The 18180-nt window shown below is 37.5% G+C and overlaps 1 protein-coding gene across 4 annotated transcripts in view; it reads right to left on the bottom strand.

Annotated features, from left to right (window-relative positions):
- RB1CC1 (RB1 inducible coiled-coil 1) overlaps positions 1–18180 on the bottom strand; it is a 77862-nt gene that overhangs the window by 24835 nt on the left and 34847 nt on the right. For all 4 annotated transcript variants that reach the window (XM_055799083.1, XM_055799085.1, XM_055799084.1 and 1 more), the window contains 6 exons: positions 11344–11528; positions 8734–8920; positions 8572–8653; positions 7648–7709; positions 6503–6606; positions 3874–4000 (listed from right to left, as the gene is read on the bottom strand). In XM_055799083.1, the coding sequence (XP_055655058.1) occupies positions 3874–4000; positions 6503–6606; positions 7648–7709; positions 8572–8653; positions 8734–8920; positions 11344–11528 (747 nt within the window). The remainder of the gene's footprint in view (positions 1–3873; positions 4001–6502; positions 6607–7647; positions 7710–8571; positions 8654–8733; positions 8921–11343; positions 11529–18180) is intronic.

Here is an 18180-nt window from a genome sequence, read left to right as displayed (position 1 = left end):
CTTACAGGGAAAGGTATTTTTTTGTTAATGGTAGTATTAGTCCAGGTTTAAGCATTTCCCTTGGGTTTAATTTTAGCTTGCTGTTAATCTAAGAAAACTTAGGAAAAGACACGCTCAAGGACACTGTATATGCTAATACATGCCCAGATTCAAGGCATATGCTTTAAGTGACAAACATTTCACATTGATAAACCAGAGTTTTAACTTTAATAACAGCTAGCATCACAGATGTCAGTAAGTATGCACTAAAAAAAGCACTTCAAGGACTTGGAATGTTAAAAGGCCCTACAGAAAGCCACATGCAAAGGAAAGATGACATCTACTTCTGGCACCCCTGCAGAATCATCCTAGAAGGTAAAAAGTAAGGATATAGCTTGAAGAAGAAAAAAACCAATAATCATCACTACATGGAATAACAAACATGCTACTTGAGCTTGGTTTCCTCATGACCTGGGCCTATAACAAATTCCATGCCTCTGCTGTGGGATAGATATCTAACTAGAATATCAGATTACTGACTAGTGAAGAGTTAAACCTCACATTTTAGATAGGCAAGAGTAAACAAAGCTTTCCGTATAGTTTCAGCTGTTCCCCCAGAAGCCAGTGCCTGCCATGTAGTTTGTTTACAGGCAGCAATGTACACATATGTCATACACCAATTCCTGTAATGACAAAGGACAAGGAGACAAGAATAAACAAGAAAAAAATAGAAAGCAAAGACAGAGAAGTAGAGTTAAAATTTTAACTTCTCAGATGTTGCTGTATTACATGCCTTGTTCTAGTTATGTTACCACAATAAATGTAGTCAGGGAACAGGAAAACTCCTGGAAGTATTACAAACAGTAGTTTTGAACTCAGCTAGAATAGTAGATTCATATTCCGATTTGGAAAGGCAGCTTCTCTTACAAGAGAAAATTGTAATACCATTGTATTGCATACATTATTCTCCTAACTGTGGAGAAGACACCTTAATCATCCTACCCGACTGTTACAGGCACCTTAACTTTCTCCTGGACATCTTTGACCCAATCACCGATTTGCTTAAACTTTGTATTATGGAGATGAGAAGGCACAGCAATAACTCTGGTGTGAGACCGTTAAGCAGATTTCAAAGCAGTAACAAAAATCCACAATATTCTTTAACTACTCTGATGCAGTACTAAAAAAAGAAACCATATCAGCCAGAGAAGCATATAGTCACTAACGTTCTATGAACTTGAAAGCTGAAACAGTAAGTTACAGGGACACTTAAAAAGAAATGCTACTAACATCCCCAGTAAGGTACTGGATCTCCTGTCTGACTTGGTCTTTGCTCACCTGTCTGCGGCCACAGCTTTTCTCTCCTGCCTAAAGCAACTCTCAAAAAGACCACCTGCTGTACCTGATGCAGTAGAACAGGGGTCCTCACACTTTTTAACCAGGGGGCCAGCGCGCGGATGAAGTGGCAGGCAGTCATCTGCGGCTGCTTGGTTTCCCCCCCAACCCCCGGCAGGGGGGGGCGGGGGGTCTGTAAATACCGGGGGCCGGATTGAGGACCCTGGGGGGCCGTATCCGGCCCGCGGGCCGTAGTTTGAGGACCCCTGCAGTAGAATGAACTCCTGCCTGACCTAGACACAACTAAACTACTGCACTGCCAACAAGCCAGGGAAGCTATCCCAGCCCAACTTAACCAACCAGGCTTCTGCCACCACTTGTGTGAAAAGGGAGGTTGGGGTTGAATGCATCTCCTTGCGAAAGGACAAAACCAACATTTTGCTATACAGGCAACACTCAATGCCTGCATGGTCATGAGCAACCCTGCACCAAGCTGGGACAGTATCTCACACTTCACCACCAGAATGTGTAGGTGCATGAAGCTGCAGGCATCTTCAGGCCTATTATTAAACGTTTCTTTCATCCTTCTAATTATATATGTAAAATCCCAGCAATACTAAGGATAAGAAAAGACCATTTTCAAATTTCAGTAATTCTATTCAATGAAAAGAACATGGGCGAAAGTACTGTAATTTTAAAAAAAAACACTTCAGATGGTCTGCAGAATAAAGCAACAAAGAGAAAGACCTAGTTACCTTTCATCAAGTAATAACAAGAACACTGTCAATAGAGAAGGAAAAAGTCTGACACATCTATTTGCTTCAATTCCAAAAACTAGTTCAAACCAGTCACTGAAATGACACACAGAGATGGGCATTTTCAAGGTGACATCATGAATGGCCCAGCTCCGACTGTGCAAGGCAGTTTAAGGAAAGAGACAATTATCCAAACCTGTCTAAGCACTTGACATTTCTGCATCAGCCAAGAATCCCAACTGGTCAACGCACAGCAAAAAGTAAGAGTGGGAAGTACAGATTCTCCTGATTGGGCAAGCATCTTTTTTTGTGCAATCAGATACTGATAAAAATATCTCAGATAAGCAACTCTGAACCAAACAGGGCAAACCATCAAGACTTGAACAAGTAAGGCACATTTCCTGTTCATCTTTCTACTGATATACACACTTTGAATTAAAACTTACTCCTTGGGTTTATTTCACTCTTTGACATTGCAAGCCTTAGTGAAAAATTATTTTGTTAGAACACCTGTCACTATCCTAGTTTCTGAGACTAATTTTAGGATGCTCCAAGTTGGGGGCTCCTAGATTTCACAAAATTTATACTACTCCTAGCCATTCCGTTCAATCATACAGTGGTCAGGCCCCACCACTTTTGTTCTTAATGGCTGTTCATATAAAAAACAATCTTCATAAAGAGAGAAAAGATCTAAGTAGTGACATAAGTTACACACCTTTCCTATATTACAGAACAATGAGCAGCCCAGATCTCATATTTTACATAAATAAAAGACTTCCAGTAAATCTCTTGCTCAAATCTCAAAGGAATAACAAGGTAAAGGACTTCATGTCACCTGGTTTAAGCAGGATTTTGCCAATTCAAAACCCAACATGCCCATAACCTTGACATTTATAGAAAGATGCTTCTAGTCCAAGTGCATACAAACACACCATAGAAGGTAACATGAAAAATGCCACCTTCTTCCTATAGCAAAGCTGCTAAAGAAACCCAATCTGAAGCAGTGAACCATACATAAAATTTTAAGTAATGCTAAATTCACCCGCAGTTTCACTGGGACAGGCTACAGTCGGAAGCTAAAAGGACCCGTTTGGTATATTATGAATGATTTCAGTGACAGAATTCAGAAGAGACTGAACACACAGAAGCAATGAAAAGCAATGGGCAGAAACGAGTTTCTAGGGGATAGAGTCTGCTTGACAGGTAGAGCAAAAACTAAGAGGTCTTTTTGCCATCTATTCCTTCTATACTCAAAGAAAGGCTACACAAATTTCTTCCCTTCCCTAAAAAGCAGGACTGCAACAGAAAAGTACATAACATCAATATTCAAGCTAATGGAGACAACCAACGAAGGCCCCAAATTCTGCCTTAACTGCTTGCACCAAAAGGTCTCAAAAAGCAATGCAAAAGTCTGGATTTAATTAAGTTGTTACTTCTAAAATAAAGCAACAAAAGCAAAATGTACACATTCTGCACACAGAAGCTCCAGAAAATGACAGAAAACAGAAATATTAGCAGAAAATTCTACTTCTACAACTTCTGTGGCATATAAGCATCTGTTAAATATTTGGAAGATATTCAATATCTTTTCACTGTTCTCTACATAGATTCATTTTACTCACTGAAAAGCTCAAAATTCTCAGAATATTTACTAGTATGTGATTAGAAAGGTGAATTATGCAGTTGAGAAACTAATCTTTACACCTCGAAAAACAAAAGTTTTTCTGAAGTGGTTGACAAAGTGGTATTATGAAAATATTCTACTCTTCCAGTATTTTTTCTTGGTAAAGAAAAGCAAAAATACCTTTTGTTCATTCAGCAGGTCTGTAATGGTTTGTGACATTTCATCCAAACTCTGTGCTGCCTTTACCAGATTATGTAGAGCACGTACATGCTGGTGAAGAGGTTCAAAGTCACAAAGTATGGGCACCCTGAAAAACAGTACAGGAATAAATCTTTTTTCCACATTGTTAATCTAATATTCAAATAAATTATGTGTATACTCTACAATACTAGGCCTCCCTCTGTATAAGGATTGTACTTCCTTCATTTCATCTATTTTACATGGAAAATCCACTCAAACCACCTGGTATTTGTCTTTTAAAATTAAGAACTTGAGAGCATTTAAGGAGCAGACAACAATAAACACAATGATGGGCAAATATGTCCATCTTTCCTCCTGAGGAAAACATTTACCAGTAGTACCTAGAGTTACAACAGTAACGGAAGAGAACTGAGAGTGATCAGCTCTGTAACTGAAGAACTTATGTTTGCAAATGACTATTCTCCTGTGCAGCTGGATTCTCTCCAATCCAGCTCTTCCTTTAAAGCAGCTATTAATTCTCTACTATTTTATTTTGATAATAGGTAACCTAAATAAAAAGATTGATTGATGTCACATTCATATTGCAAGTGTTGCAAGATAAGCTTTTGATTGCCAGTTTTCTAAATCTTTGAAAAATCAACATTTTCTTTAGAGTCCATATACCCAGATTTTTTAATTTGTTCAAGAATAGCTCCACTGAAATCATGAAGCACGAGTTAATTTAGACTAACAATAAAAGCAGATTACACTTCAGCATATTCTGCATTCTCTACTCAATATGCAAAGCAAGTGGTATCTACTGTATTTTTGTAAAAATAATATTTCAGTAATTGCTCAAGGGGTCCTCAAACTATGGCCCGTGGGCCGGAAACAGCCCCCCAGGGTCCTCAATCCGGCCCCCGGTATTTACAGAACCCCCCTGCCCCCCCCCCCCCCGCCGGGGGTTGGGGGGGAAACCAAGCAGCCACAGATGACTGCCTGCCACTTCATCTGCACACCGGCCCCCTGGTTAAAAAGTTTGAGGACCCCTGCTCTAAAGTTTCTTCTGATGCTATGTCTACCAAGGTACATAACAGCTTCACACACTCAAGCCGTCATGTCCACCACCGTAATCATAATCCTCAACCCAAAAAAATCGGAAGAACATGACATAATCCCACCTCCATTGCCATCAAGTGGAAAGCTATGTCGCTACAATTCGGACCAACTAACAGTTGGGTTTGTGACTGGTTTAACATTAAGGCAAAACTCTTCCTCAACTCGGTCCAAACTTCCCAGGAAGGCTGTAAAATTCTTACAAACAAAAATCAGGCAAACGTCAGCATGATACTACAGTTTGCACTTTTTTACTGCAGAAACACTAAGAAACAAGCCTCAGAGCTTATCAAGAGAAAGTAAAAAGGGTACATCAGCTGTATCATCATCTAGGACAAATCCTCTGTCAAGAAGACTAAGCTTACTATACTTCTTATTAATTCCAGCAGCAATAGCGTAAGGATGGCTGGCCAGGAATTCTTAATCAAAAAGGATGCCAGTATAAAATCTAAGTGAAAAATGTAGTGAATTCATCTCTGACACTGTGCAGTAACAGGCATCAGGTTAAGGCTGCTGGTGAACCTGACAGATGACAGCGGAACATCCTCCTTTTGGATTTACCTTATCATCCTTTGCAGGACTGTGGCCTTGGGGCAAAAAAACCCACACCCAAACAAAAAACCACACAAAAAAACCCCAAAAAAAACCAAACCCACAAAATCATTGAATTTCAGCAAATCTGTGACTGCTGATCTCTCCTAGCAGAATGGTGGATACATGCAACACCTGATTGTGGTCATCCTGACAAACAGATCTCCTAGACAGGACCTTACATAAAACTTGCTACTACCTATTTCTTGCCCATTATCTTGGTTGGCACTTCTCTGTCTGATTGCTACAGGTTTAAGACATATGAGTTTGAAAGCCTACTCTAACAGTCAACTTCTCCAGAAAGACGTCTCCAAGTTCTAGATAAGAAACTAATCTTGTCAAGTTGCCTGTGAGCCAAAACAGTAACCTTCCTGTCATGAGCATGTCTGCCTCACTGGGAGGTAAGAAACATAGAAATAGAGCTTCTGCTCAAAATGATGGAAGCAGAAGCACTTAAAGAACAAACTTTTCATTAAAATCAGCCTATCAGACAAAAAGCAGTAACTGAATACAGGAGATCTCCATGATCTTATGCTGGGCTAAAGATGTTTGTTTCCTCCAGAATACCACTTAAAGAGCAAATAAAACAAAAATTCAAGCTAATTTTGATCTGAAAAAACATATGTAAAGTTACGAGTTTATTTCAGTTTAAAACTAACAAAATTTTTTTTTTGTTTTTAGCTGTAAGGCAGCTCAGAGCAATGTCCAACATCCTTTACATCTCAATACAGAATACTTGTGTACATTCATGCAGCATATAGATAATATGTGTCTGCATTGTTAGTGAAGACCATTCCTTAAGAATGATATCAGTTCGAAAAAGTATGCTTGTCTGTTCCTTAGATTAAGTGAACTGGCTGAAGAGGGTGGGACCAGGGGAAAGCTACTGCCATAACATACAAAGTTTAAAAAGGTGCTTTACCTGAGTAATGGCTGTACTTCTGAAGGACAAAAAGACTGCAAAAACTGCAAGTCACTTAATGAGATATCTGGAAGCTCACTGTCAAATCTGCGAGGTTTTCGTGTCTGTATTAAGAAGATACTAATTTACACATTGACAAGGCAAATAATATCGAGATAACTAAGGAAGCTTAATTAGTAACACAAAAGTAAGTGTTAAACTCATTTCTCTCAAAAAAAAAGTTCATACTTTTTTTAAAGAAACCATGTCTGGCCCTATCCCACTAAAAAAATTAAATTAAATACACATTTGTAGTCACTAGTGTTATCCATAATGCCTCGGACAGTAGCAGAATAGAGCATTTAGGTTGCAAGGGACCTACGACAATCATTTAGTCCAACTCCCGCCCTATTACCAAGCTTCATAAACATTAAGGAAGTCTTTAAAAAGTTAAAGGGTAAGAGACGGCACTGAAGCTTCATTTATTGTGGTGCTAAACACACAGTCAAGTAATAATTCAGTTATTCAATATGCAAAACACTGACAGGAGTAGCATTCTTATTTTCCAAGTATCCTTTTGAAAAAAGCTGAAAATTAGAAGCTGGAAAGGTTAAACGAGGCAAAGTGATGTGGCAACATTAGAAGCAGCGAGAGTATTTTACTTGAATTAACCAAGCTGTATGAAACCAAAGTTTACAGGCAATGCTTGACTACAGCTATACTTTTTCAGCCCTTCATGTCATCAGCCAATAAAGAGACAAAAATGCTTTTCTACTCATCCAGTGATTACAGAAAAAAAACACAAAAACCTTTTACTTGCTTTTACTGTCCAATTAATTTCATGGCTCTATTATTCAGAAGAGAGGATTAGATGATCAAATTATCCCTCCTGGCTTTTTTCTGATCATTAATAGCAATTTTTGGTTCAGTACCACAGACTCTTTGTTAAAAAGGAACATCAAGTATCAAATCTCCCACTACACTGCAAGTTATGAACCAATGTCAATATAGGTAACTTGAAATAGCAGAGAGCACTAGCTCCCAGCTTCATGTGTCAGAGCAATGTCGCAGGCACATAGCTTGAATGAATTAAGCTTAGGCTTTTAATTTATTAAAGTACTATTTATAAAAATGAAATAAACCCCAAAAATATACTGACTACATACACAAAAGGATGGAGGCCAGGAGTCAAGTCCTCTAAACAAACGATTCCTTAGAAAAGACTTCCCTGGGCAAAGAAAAAGTGGTTATTAAAAAAAACAACAACACAGAAGTGCAATATACAAACAATGCCTCAAGAGAAAACAAGCTACTGCAGTTTAATAGCTAAACTAAATTTGAAAGCATCACTATGCCATTTGGTGACAACATAAAGTTGCAAGTGACCACAGAACTTCATGCAAAAGCCACCATCCAAACAGAACTTCTCATTTCGCTGAAGCCTCTTTTTGCTTAATGTTCACCCCTGCAAAAGCCTCAAATCCTTTTTCAAATTTTCATTCTAATCTTGCTAATTTCCTTTCCACAATTTTGATAATCTTCTGTTCAGTTTTCTTATTTTAGCAGTTCATTCAGAACATAAGCTGCAGACTTCGCAGAAAAAATATGTCAGTTTTTTGTTTTGTTGGCTTTTTTTTTTAAAAAACTTCTGCTCAAGGTCTTTAGACATGGGTCTTCATTCTTCGTTTTTTTCTTAAGTAGCAGAGAGGAAGTTGTAGCAATACCAAAATATTCAGTAATGGTTTTTAAAGTGTTATTTAAAAGTAAAGCTTATGGAGCACTTTCAACCAGAAACTGCATTCAAATGTAATAATTAGAAATCCTACCTTTTAGAAACATTAAACTAACTAGAACTTTCACATTATTTTGGATAATTTATATGAAAGAGTTCAATATTTTGATTAATAGAAAAATTAATAGATACATATTTTATTCATAGTAGGACCATCTGGCACACTGCATACATTTACTATTTAAGTAAAAAAAATTATACAGGTATTTAAGTTACAACATAATGGAAGTATTTTAACTGCAAAGACAAAAGTCAAACTTAACCGCACTTCTGATTTCACAGAAGACAAAGTACTTACTGAACAGTTTACCAAAAGATTCCCTTTTTGCCTTTTCAGCTTCATATAGGTGTTTCCCATCTTTTATTAAAGCACCTGCCCACTGTGGAAGGAAAAGTACATAGTTATTTGTTAAGTTATACATTGACACTAAGATTTGGTCTCAAAGTTCTACTTACTTACCTCCCTGTAGTGTTTTATGAACATTTTTCTCCTCACAACCTCAACAACAGCTAGACAGTACATTTGAGGAACAGTACTGAGAGCCTCTACAACCTTGACCCTTTCTAGGAGCTCTGTCACAAGACGAAGCAATGCTTGTAGTTTCTCTCCATCTTGGTCAGCATGAAGCATTACAAAACAACACCACCTACAAAAGCAGGTTACACTTTAGAAGATAACTTAGTCATCTTTCTTGCATTTAAATTTCATTAATATGAACAGCATGTCTGGATACACTGAACAATTACATCAATTTACATGGAAAACCAACAGGCTATCTGGAAGTACTAAGTAATTTAGAAATCTGTAGTCACCTTGCAGTTCCCTGTTAATTTCTCACAGTAAGATTTCCACAACAGTGCTCAAAAAATGAACACTTACCACCATTTCAGTTAAGGTATTATTTTTGACAAATAATGCTCTTGGCATACATAACCTTAGGGGGAATGATAACGTAACTTTCTCCAGAAAAATTAAAAAAAGCTGGTACATCCAGAGGAAAAACTACTTTTTGTTCGTAAATCTTAAGAATAGTTATTGAAAAGCATTAGCAAGAAATATTAAGGGTAAGAATACTGTCAAAGAAATAAGATCAAAACACTTGTTTGGGAAGTTCACACCATCTACTCACTTGCTACAAATAACAGTCCCTGTAACATACAGATTCTCACACCTTGTAACCACACCTTCAGTTATCTTATTTAAACAATCAATACATTAACTTCAAGCACAGCCATCAGGTAACTACTGCAGAGGTGATCAACTGGTGTGTTTGAGGGGAAACATCAGGAGCACTTTACCACCAGAGAAGGCATAAAGTGGAGGCACACCCCATAACAACAGAATTGAAGTATAAGTGAAACAACAAATAAGTCAATATTAAGCAACTAGGAACATAACATTAACAGAAAAACTACAAGATATGCAGTGTTGACTTCCTTATAGTAATGAGTAGTAAAAAATAAAAAGAGGGTATTATGTGAAGCCAGCAAGTGGCCAGTTCAAAACATGTATATTTTCCACAGAACATATTGTTAAATTGCAGAACTTGCAAAAAACAGGGGTTTGTGGATTAAAAGAGAAGTCTGACTAGTTTATGAGAAAAACCTCCACTAGCAATTAAAAACTGAAGAGCTGCTTCTACATCAGCTAATATTTTTCCCTAAGAATGTCTACATATAGTTAAGTTTGTTTTCCTCATTATTAGATTCCCGTTAAGGTCATTTGCTACTGCTACTGAAGACAAGCTAGAATCCCCTTTAGTTTGACCCAAAATACAATGAGGTTTTTTGTATGGTTTTGGTTTGGGGTTTTTTTTTTCAGGGGGGTAGCAGGATTGGTGAAACTGGAGGCTGGTTTGGTTTTAGGTTGGGTGTTGTTTTGGATTTTTTTGTTAGGTTTTGATTTTTGGGGTTTGTTGTTTTGGTTTTGGCGGTTTTTACATCTATGCTTTATTCTTCTTTTGAGACCTATCCTGTATGCATTCACTCTCCACACCTCAACATTCCTTAAAAAGGGATGAAAGTCTTTTCCTTTAATAACTCATGAATTAAGCGTATACTACACAAATACATAAATACTATACTTGAAAATATAAGAAATGAAAGTCGTATTTATGGCAGCCTATGTTCTACGTGCTACCCTTAAATACCTGCTACAGTGAAGTTACGCAAAATGTCATCTTTTCACTGGACTAAGTGCATGTGCATAGGCAACAAAGACAAATTCACTTTTCATTTTACTTAGCAGTAGTTTATTTTACAAACATTAACAAGATCGTTGCTGAGAGTTCACTACTGATTGTGCTTTACTCCTTCCTGTAGCTTGCACCTGCATCATATCTACATGAGCTCCAATCTCTTCAAGAAAACGTCTACTTGATGGATATCCAACATGCAAGTCTAACAGGATCACAACACTGCCTAATTGGTAGCTGCTAGCATATTTTTTTTTCCTTCCAAAAATTCTAAAGTCTGTAACCTTTTCTTATGTGTCTGACATGACAAATTATCTAAAGCTTAATTAAGTGCAGTAGTGTGAGAAACTATTTCACAATGAGAAATACAGGCTACTTACTGCCTTCTATGTCATCTAGTAACAATGCTTACAGGAAAAATTGCCATTTTTACTGGCTGTGACTAGATATAATTATTTTTCATGAATTACAAGTAAACCAAACTACTGGCACGCTTTTCTGCTTCGATGTGATCACAAGCTACTGAAGAGCGTTTCACTTACGCTTACTATAATCCTTTGAGAACATCAATGATTACCACACAAATCTTAAATATGCTACTGATTGCTTCTGAGGTTGATGAGAGGAAATGTGATTGTAGGTTCTCAGATATTGCTTTATTGATATGAAGACCACTTAAACCTCTAAGAATACTCTCTCAAAATAATATCTTGTTTCACACTTACAAATAACTTCATATAAAAACTGAAGTAATCCAACTTTCACTTCTCTCCATTAAGAAAAACTCTATGCTTTACCAAAGGTTTTCTTGAGACACATTCTTTAAAGTCTTGATGCAAGTAGAAGCAATATAAAGTTGAAAAGTTGTAACTTACTTCAGCCTGACTTGTAGATTATTTGCAAGCTCCTGTTTGGCAGTGGTACATTTCTGTTTAATATCTAACAGTTTTCTGTGATTAGTTAACATAATCATCAGCTGATTTGCATGACTCAAACACAAATCAGGCAGCACAGAAGGATCTTTCAAGTTCTCAGCTCTCTTCTGATTAGCCAAAAATCCCTAGAGGAAAAGAGACACTTTTGTTATATGCAAGCTTTGTGACAAGCATGAAAGTGATCTATCTTCTCTGTAAGAATGCAAGCATCTTAAACTTACTGTAGCCATTGAGGAGTACAACAGAATGCTACATAAAGAAGTTTCAAAGTTGCCTTCTGTTCATTCTATAATGTAGTCCAAATAAATCTTGTTATTTCCCTCCGATACAGTTACCAACACAACCCTATAAGAACTTTACACAAAAAAGCAATGCCAGTAAAAGATCGCAAGCCTTAATGCAGTAGAAAAGTAACTACTGGAATGGAGGGGATTCAGCCATCATTTTAATTTCCGCAAACCACCAGCTTGTTAACCTCTAGCATATCTAGACTTAACATCAACTTAGAGCATATTCAGTACTACTGTGGGCTAAAGAATATACTTTTTTGCATAAAGAAATTTATACATGAAACAAATTAATGAGAGCCAAGACTGGAGCTAGACATCTAGACATCTTATTTGCATGCAGAAGTTGGGCACAGCTAAAAACTACCTGTTGTAGATTGCAACAGACAACCCCTAAAAGGGCAGGGGGCAAAACAGGGAAAATTAACTGCCTTAGATAAACACGTCCTAGATGGCTGATTATAGGAAGTAACATATGTACACAGAGACAGAAGAGACAGGGAAGACAGGGGGCTGCTGGCATAACTACTGGGCCAGGCCATCACCTCCATCACATTCAACAGATGAGACAGAATACTGCTGGATGTGGTTCTTTAGGCAAGAAAATACAATGCAACACCACCAATTTTAGCTCTGATTTTGTCCACATTCATACCATGTCTCAAACGCTGCTTGAACATCAGTGGTCACTGTAGTTCTACAAACTTGCTTATTAAGCCCTTGTTTTCTTACTAAAGAGTTCAAAACCAGACAATAGTTTTAGGTGTTTTTTTCTGAAGCTGAAGTTGATGAGAACACCAAACCACAGTTAATTATACAAAACTGCTGAAAACTGAAACCAGTCATTACTGATTTGATGTTTAATGTAAAGCAATCTTGTCATAAGGTGCTATAAAACACATCTGCAAAGCCTGCAATACATATTTATATCCCACTGAGAACAGCACAGAAATCAAAGTATCAAACAAGTATATTAAATGTAATGAAAAGAGAACCAGGAAGATGCACACTGAAGATGGAAAAGAATACTGAAGTTAACCATTTACTGAACTCAAGAGCAACTCAGGTAATGCAAAACTCTGCAAAACCAAGCGAGCTGCAAACATTTTAACTGTATATATTATCTGAACCAAGTCAATGGAAACCAGAAAAGGCAAGAAGAATGCTATTAAGATGAAGAAAAGGACAGCCCCATCAAAAGAACTTGGGCTGTTTAGTCAAGGAAAACAAAGACATGGAAGAAATACGCTGCGATAGTCATTAGGGAATTGCCAAGCACCACAATTAAAGGCTGTACAGACATGACAGCATATAGATTTGAACAAGCCAAGAATACTTTCAGATCAGAGATTAACAGATTCTTATAAACATTAGGACAATGAGATTCCACACAAATTTGCAACAGAAATAGACAAGTCAAGAAAATAATTGCTTTTAAACAGCAGATCAATAAGCTTTTTATATGAATCACATGGCACAGAGTCTAACATTACACAGAACTGGATGCAGTGAGCTAAAAAATCCATTCCAGCTTTACTCTCAGTTCCAAAAGGCTATTCATAAAATTTGAGTATCTTTTGCTATTTCTGTATCTGTGGACCCATCTTTAAGATAGTATGCAAATCAGAGACAAAATCTCAACATACTAGGAAAAACGCCAGTTAAGAAAAACTGCAGTAAACCACAGAAAAACAAAGTGAGGATTAACACCAATAAAGTGTGGGAAAGTCCAATATCCAAATAACCATCTGTTCTCACAAGTTCTTGCCTTATCTGGTCCTTATCAGATGACAGAATTCATGGCCTAAGTATCATAGTTAAACTAAGAAGGGTCCCGGAAAACAGGTATGATAATGCTTTTATGGATTTTTCCCAATGACTATTTCCAAATCAAAGCAACAACAAAGAGTTTTTAAAAACGTTTTAGATTGAAGTTCTAACAACCAACAGGGAAAGCAGTCAGTGATGTAATAAGCAACTGAAAAGACCCTGAATCACTATAAGCCTATAAATCTAATGTTTTCTTCAACATAACAAAAAAGTAGGAAAATAAAAGTACAGAATACAATAGTGACAAAGCTCTTTCCCAACAAGCCCAGAATCAAGGTCACTTGCCAACCAGGTGTTTGGGTTTTTTTTTTAGTTCAACAGAGTTATGAAAGGGTAACACTCCTCTGTACCTAACTGATGCAAATGCATTTGGATTAACAAAATGTTTTGAAAAGCTATACTGCTAAACAGGGAAATTTAAAAAAAATAAAATCAAATAAGAATATGCTGGAGCAATAAGCTATTGGGCAGAATCACACTGAAAGATTAGAGAGGCTCCAAGTTTTCTAGAGGTGTACTCTTATTACATAATGCCACCTACTGACCACAGTTCTATATGCTCATGTTACAGCTTCCACAGAGAAAAATGATTTTTAATTTAACAAAACAGATTTCTCTATTAAACATTAGGGGCTGGAGATCAACTATTCAACTACATAACTCAAGATGAAATTTTTCATATAAAGGGCTGTTTAATAGTCAGTTACTTAAAAAGGCTGACTGGAAACAAAAGCACTCTTAAGGCAGGTCCAGGAAAAAGCAAACTAAGGAAGAAGGCTGCCTAGCACCAGATTGCTTTGTTCTGTGGGTTTAAGTTTGGTTTGAATATTAATAATGAAACTAAGGTTGGAGTAGAAAGTCAACTCAAATTCTGGATAGAACATTAGCTTTTTCAGGCCTGGGGAAAATAAGCCTACAATTTCCAGCAGAAATACTGCCACTGGGATTACCACCAAGATGTTCCTTATCCTTGTTCTATGAAGTACTGTTGTGGTTTAATCCAAGCCAGCAAATGAAGTACCATGCAGCCACTTGCTCACTCCCTAATCTCCCCAGTGGGATGGGCAAGAAAATTGGAAAAAAGGTAAAATCTGTGGGTTGTGATAGAACAGTTTAGTAGTTGAAATAAAACAATAATAATAGTAATGAAAAAGGTGGTAACAAAAAGAGAGAAATACAACTCAAGGAAAAAAAGTGATGCACAAACTCGCTCACCACCCACTTATGATGCCCAGCCAGTCCCCAAGCAGCAATCAGCCCATCCCAGCCAACTCCCCCAAGTTGATACACTGAGCAGGACATCCTTTGGTATGGAATATCTCTTCAGCTAGTTTGGGTCAGCTGTCCCGACTCTGCTCCCTTCCACTTCTCATGCACCTGGTCACTAGCAGAGCATGGGAAACTGAAGTCCTTGATTTTGAGTAAATACCACTTCATAACAACTAAAACACCTGTGCATTATCAACATTATTCTCATACCAAAACACAACACTGTTACTAGCTGCTAGGAAGAAAATCACCTCTACCCCAGCCAAAACCAGGACAAACACCTCCACTATTTCTTACGAATAGAAACAGTTCACTGCTGATGTGATGTAAAGAAAAACTGTATTAGTTTGGGTTTTTTCCTCCAGACAAAACTGAATATTATCAGTTACTATACCAATTGTGAGCACTTTTAAAAATACACAAGTCCTCATTTTTAAAATATAAATAAACCCTTGAACTTCATCATTCTTCTTAGATTTCTATGCAGACTATCATCCAAAGGAGTAACATCATACTAACTCTAATATCTTGCAGCCATCTAATTTTTCCCAAACAGTATCCAAACTACTGCTAAAACTGGTACGAAAATAATTCCTAAGACTCACATACATAAATTAAGGAATAAAAGCACACGATAGTACACTTAATCACTTGTTTAGCCACAAGCATTTAATTAACTGAAGTTCAAAAAGAACAAAAAACCCTAAGACCATCATATTCTAACTGACTGTTCTTAAAACCGCCTGTATCATTGTCGTGGTTTAACCCCGGCCAGTAACCAAGCACGTGGCTGCTCACCTCCCCCTCACCCAGAGGGATGGAGAAGAGAACTGGAAGGAATGTAAAACTCAAGGGCTGAGATAAGAACAATTTAATAGCAAAAAGCAAAAGCCACACATGTACGCAAAGCAAAACAAGGAATTCATCCACCACTTCCCATGGGCAGGCAGGTGTTCAGCCATCCCCAGGGAAGACAGGCTCCATCACGCATAACGGTTAGTGGGGAAGACAAACTCCATAATGTTGGATGTTCCCCCACCTTCTTTCTTCTTCCCCCAGTTTATATACACAGCATGATGTCATATGGTATGGAATATCCCCCTTTGGCTAGTTCAGGTCACCTGTCCTGGCTGTGTTCCCTCCCAGTTTCCCATGCCTCCCCAGCCCTCTCACTGGCCAGTCCCAGGAAACAGAAAAGTCCTTGATTTAGTATAAACTTCACCCAGCAACAAGTAAAAACATCAGTGTCCTATCAACATGTTCTCACAGCAAAGCTAAAACATAGCCCTGTACTAGCTACTAAGAAAATTATCCCAGCTGAAACCACGACCATCATAAGTAACGGAACAGACAATTTATAAAAAAAGGCAAAGATGAAGATTTGAAAGTTCAAGTCTGACAAGTCTTCAAAAAGGTACAAACCATAAATTTACAGTAGCATTTAAAATGAGGTGACAAAGTATCTTTCCAGCTGACTTTCAGGCACCTCACTCAAAAGTGGGATTGGTAAACTTGAGGTAGGCTCTTCATCCCCATGAAGAGGGAAAACATAGCTAAAGTCACCACTCACAGCACTGGGGAACCAAGTACCAGAATGGAAGAGCAGCTTTTCCATCATGCTAAATTCCCTTGGATTTAGCACTGTCCTACAATATAAACACTGCAAGACTGATATTTAGCACAAACTTAATTCTAAACTTATTCATTGGAATTACCTGAAGACAGGCTCCACTTTTAAACAATGCTGCTAGAAGTACTGGTAGCACCCACCTTTATGCAGCACAGCCAGAAGATGCAGCAGGAAGCTTGGGTCCTACACCACTGTCACCCCAGTTCCCTCCTCCTCAAAAGGGGGCTCTAGCCATCCCAAGATAAGGGGGCAATATTATTCACTTACTCCTAACTAATAATATACTAATGTGTAAGGAGCAATAACAAACTCTTGCCTTTCTTCACAGTCCCAGCTCTGACGTAATGGTGAAAATCTGAGTATCAGATAATTAACACATACAGATTTTACCATACCTTCAGTTGCAAACAAGGCATTAAAGGACAATCTTAGGATATAAAGTTAACTGAAGCTCTTCACAGAAACTGTTTAATAAAGAAGCTTTGATATGGTACTGTAAAATGTCATTAAAAAAGAGCTATATATTTTACATTTAGAATAGTCTTTAATAAAATTTTTTTATTACTGCAAATTACACTGTCTATCTATTGCACGCACACTGCTTTCTCACCTCACTACAAGATGGTGATCAACCATTAAACACATTACCTCTTCCCCGATCCTATACTAAGTGACAAGTCCCCAAGGACTCAGTATTTCCCTTCAAAATTAAATTTAACCTACTTAGCTCTTATTCCGTATCTCCAGCTGAAGTTCTGATTTTCTAGCTGTTTTTCTATTTCTAGACCATAAGGGTAACAAAAGCCCTCTATAACTCAAACCTGAAGGTCCCCAATTTTTCTAACTACTGAAGTATATAATGCAGCAGGGTCACAGCTCCCTTTTTCAGCTCAGAAAATAAACATGTCCTCTCAGAAAAACTAACTCCGTGGAGTGGCACATGAGCTAAGTAACATTACCAAGAGAAAGGATAAAAGGACAGTGGAGTAGCTCACCAATCACCTGGTTCTGTTTGTTTGACTCTAGATCTAGTCAAAGGTCAGAAGATGACAACATATTAAGAACAAACTAATGAATTAGTTGGTGTGACAAAGTGTTCAGAATACGCCACCTGACCACAATGCCTATTCCATGCATCGTTTTCCTTTCCCATTGAGGGGGTTTTTTCCATTTTATGAGAGACTGGATGAACTAGCAAAGATGAATCAATTCAGCATCCTGGTCTCCGGCATACGAGCAATTGCAAACTACAGGCTGTCGTTGATTGTCTATTAGCAAAAAGTTGTCTGCTCTTAAACATAGCTGTAAATCAGGTGCAATTTAGACAAATCTGACGAAGATATGTATGGATAGATACTAAGTTAATATTTAAGCCAGATGTTTTCTTCTCCTTAAAACTAAGAGTACTTGTTAAAAACATCATTTTTCAGATAAGCTTTAAAAATCTACAAAATTTACAGCTGTCAGACATCTTCATCAGATCCTATTTTTAGTAGCTTTCTACATTAATGTGCAAAATGTTACACTAATACGGCACAACCTGTTTGTATTCACTAGATTCAACATGATACATTAACACAAGAAACACCTTAAAAATTTGAAAATACTTCATATTCTAAGTGATTCTCATTCAGCCAGAAGAAATCTGATTTCTAAAAAGAAAATAGACTAGATGTATCCCATTCCAGAAACAATACCATGTACTGATGTATCTCAGAAGCTGCTAAGGTTACACTGGTGCTTTTATGAAAACGCTGATTG

This window comes from Falco peregrinus, chromosome 3, assembly GCF_023634155.1.
Source record: "Falco peregrinus isolate bFalPer1 chromosome 3, bFalPer1.pri, whole genome shotgun sequence".
NCBI classification, from domain to species: domain Eukaryota; kingdom Metazoa; phylum Chordata; class Aves; order Falconiformes; family Falconidae; genus Falco; species Falco peregrinus.
The sequence above is the reverse complement of the archived record's forward strand: the minus strand, read 5'-3'. Positions and strand labels throughout refer to the sequence as shown.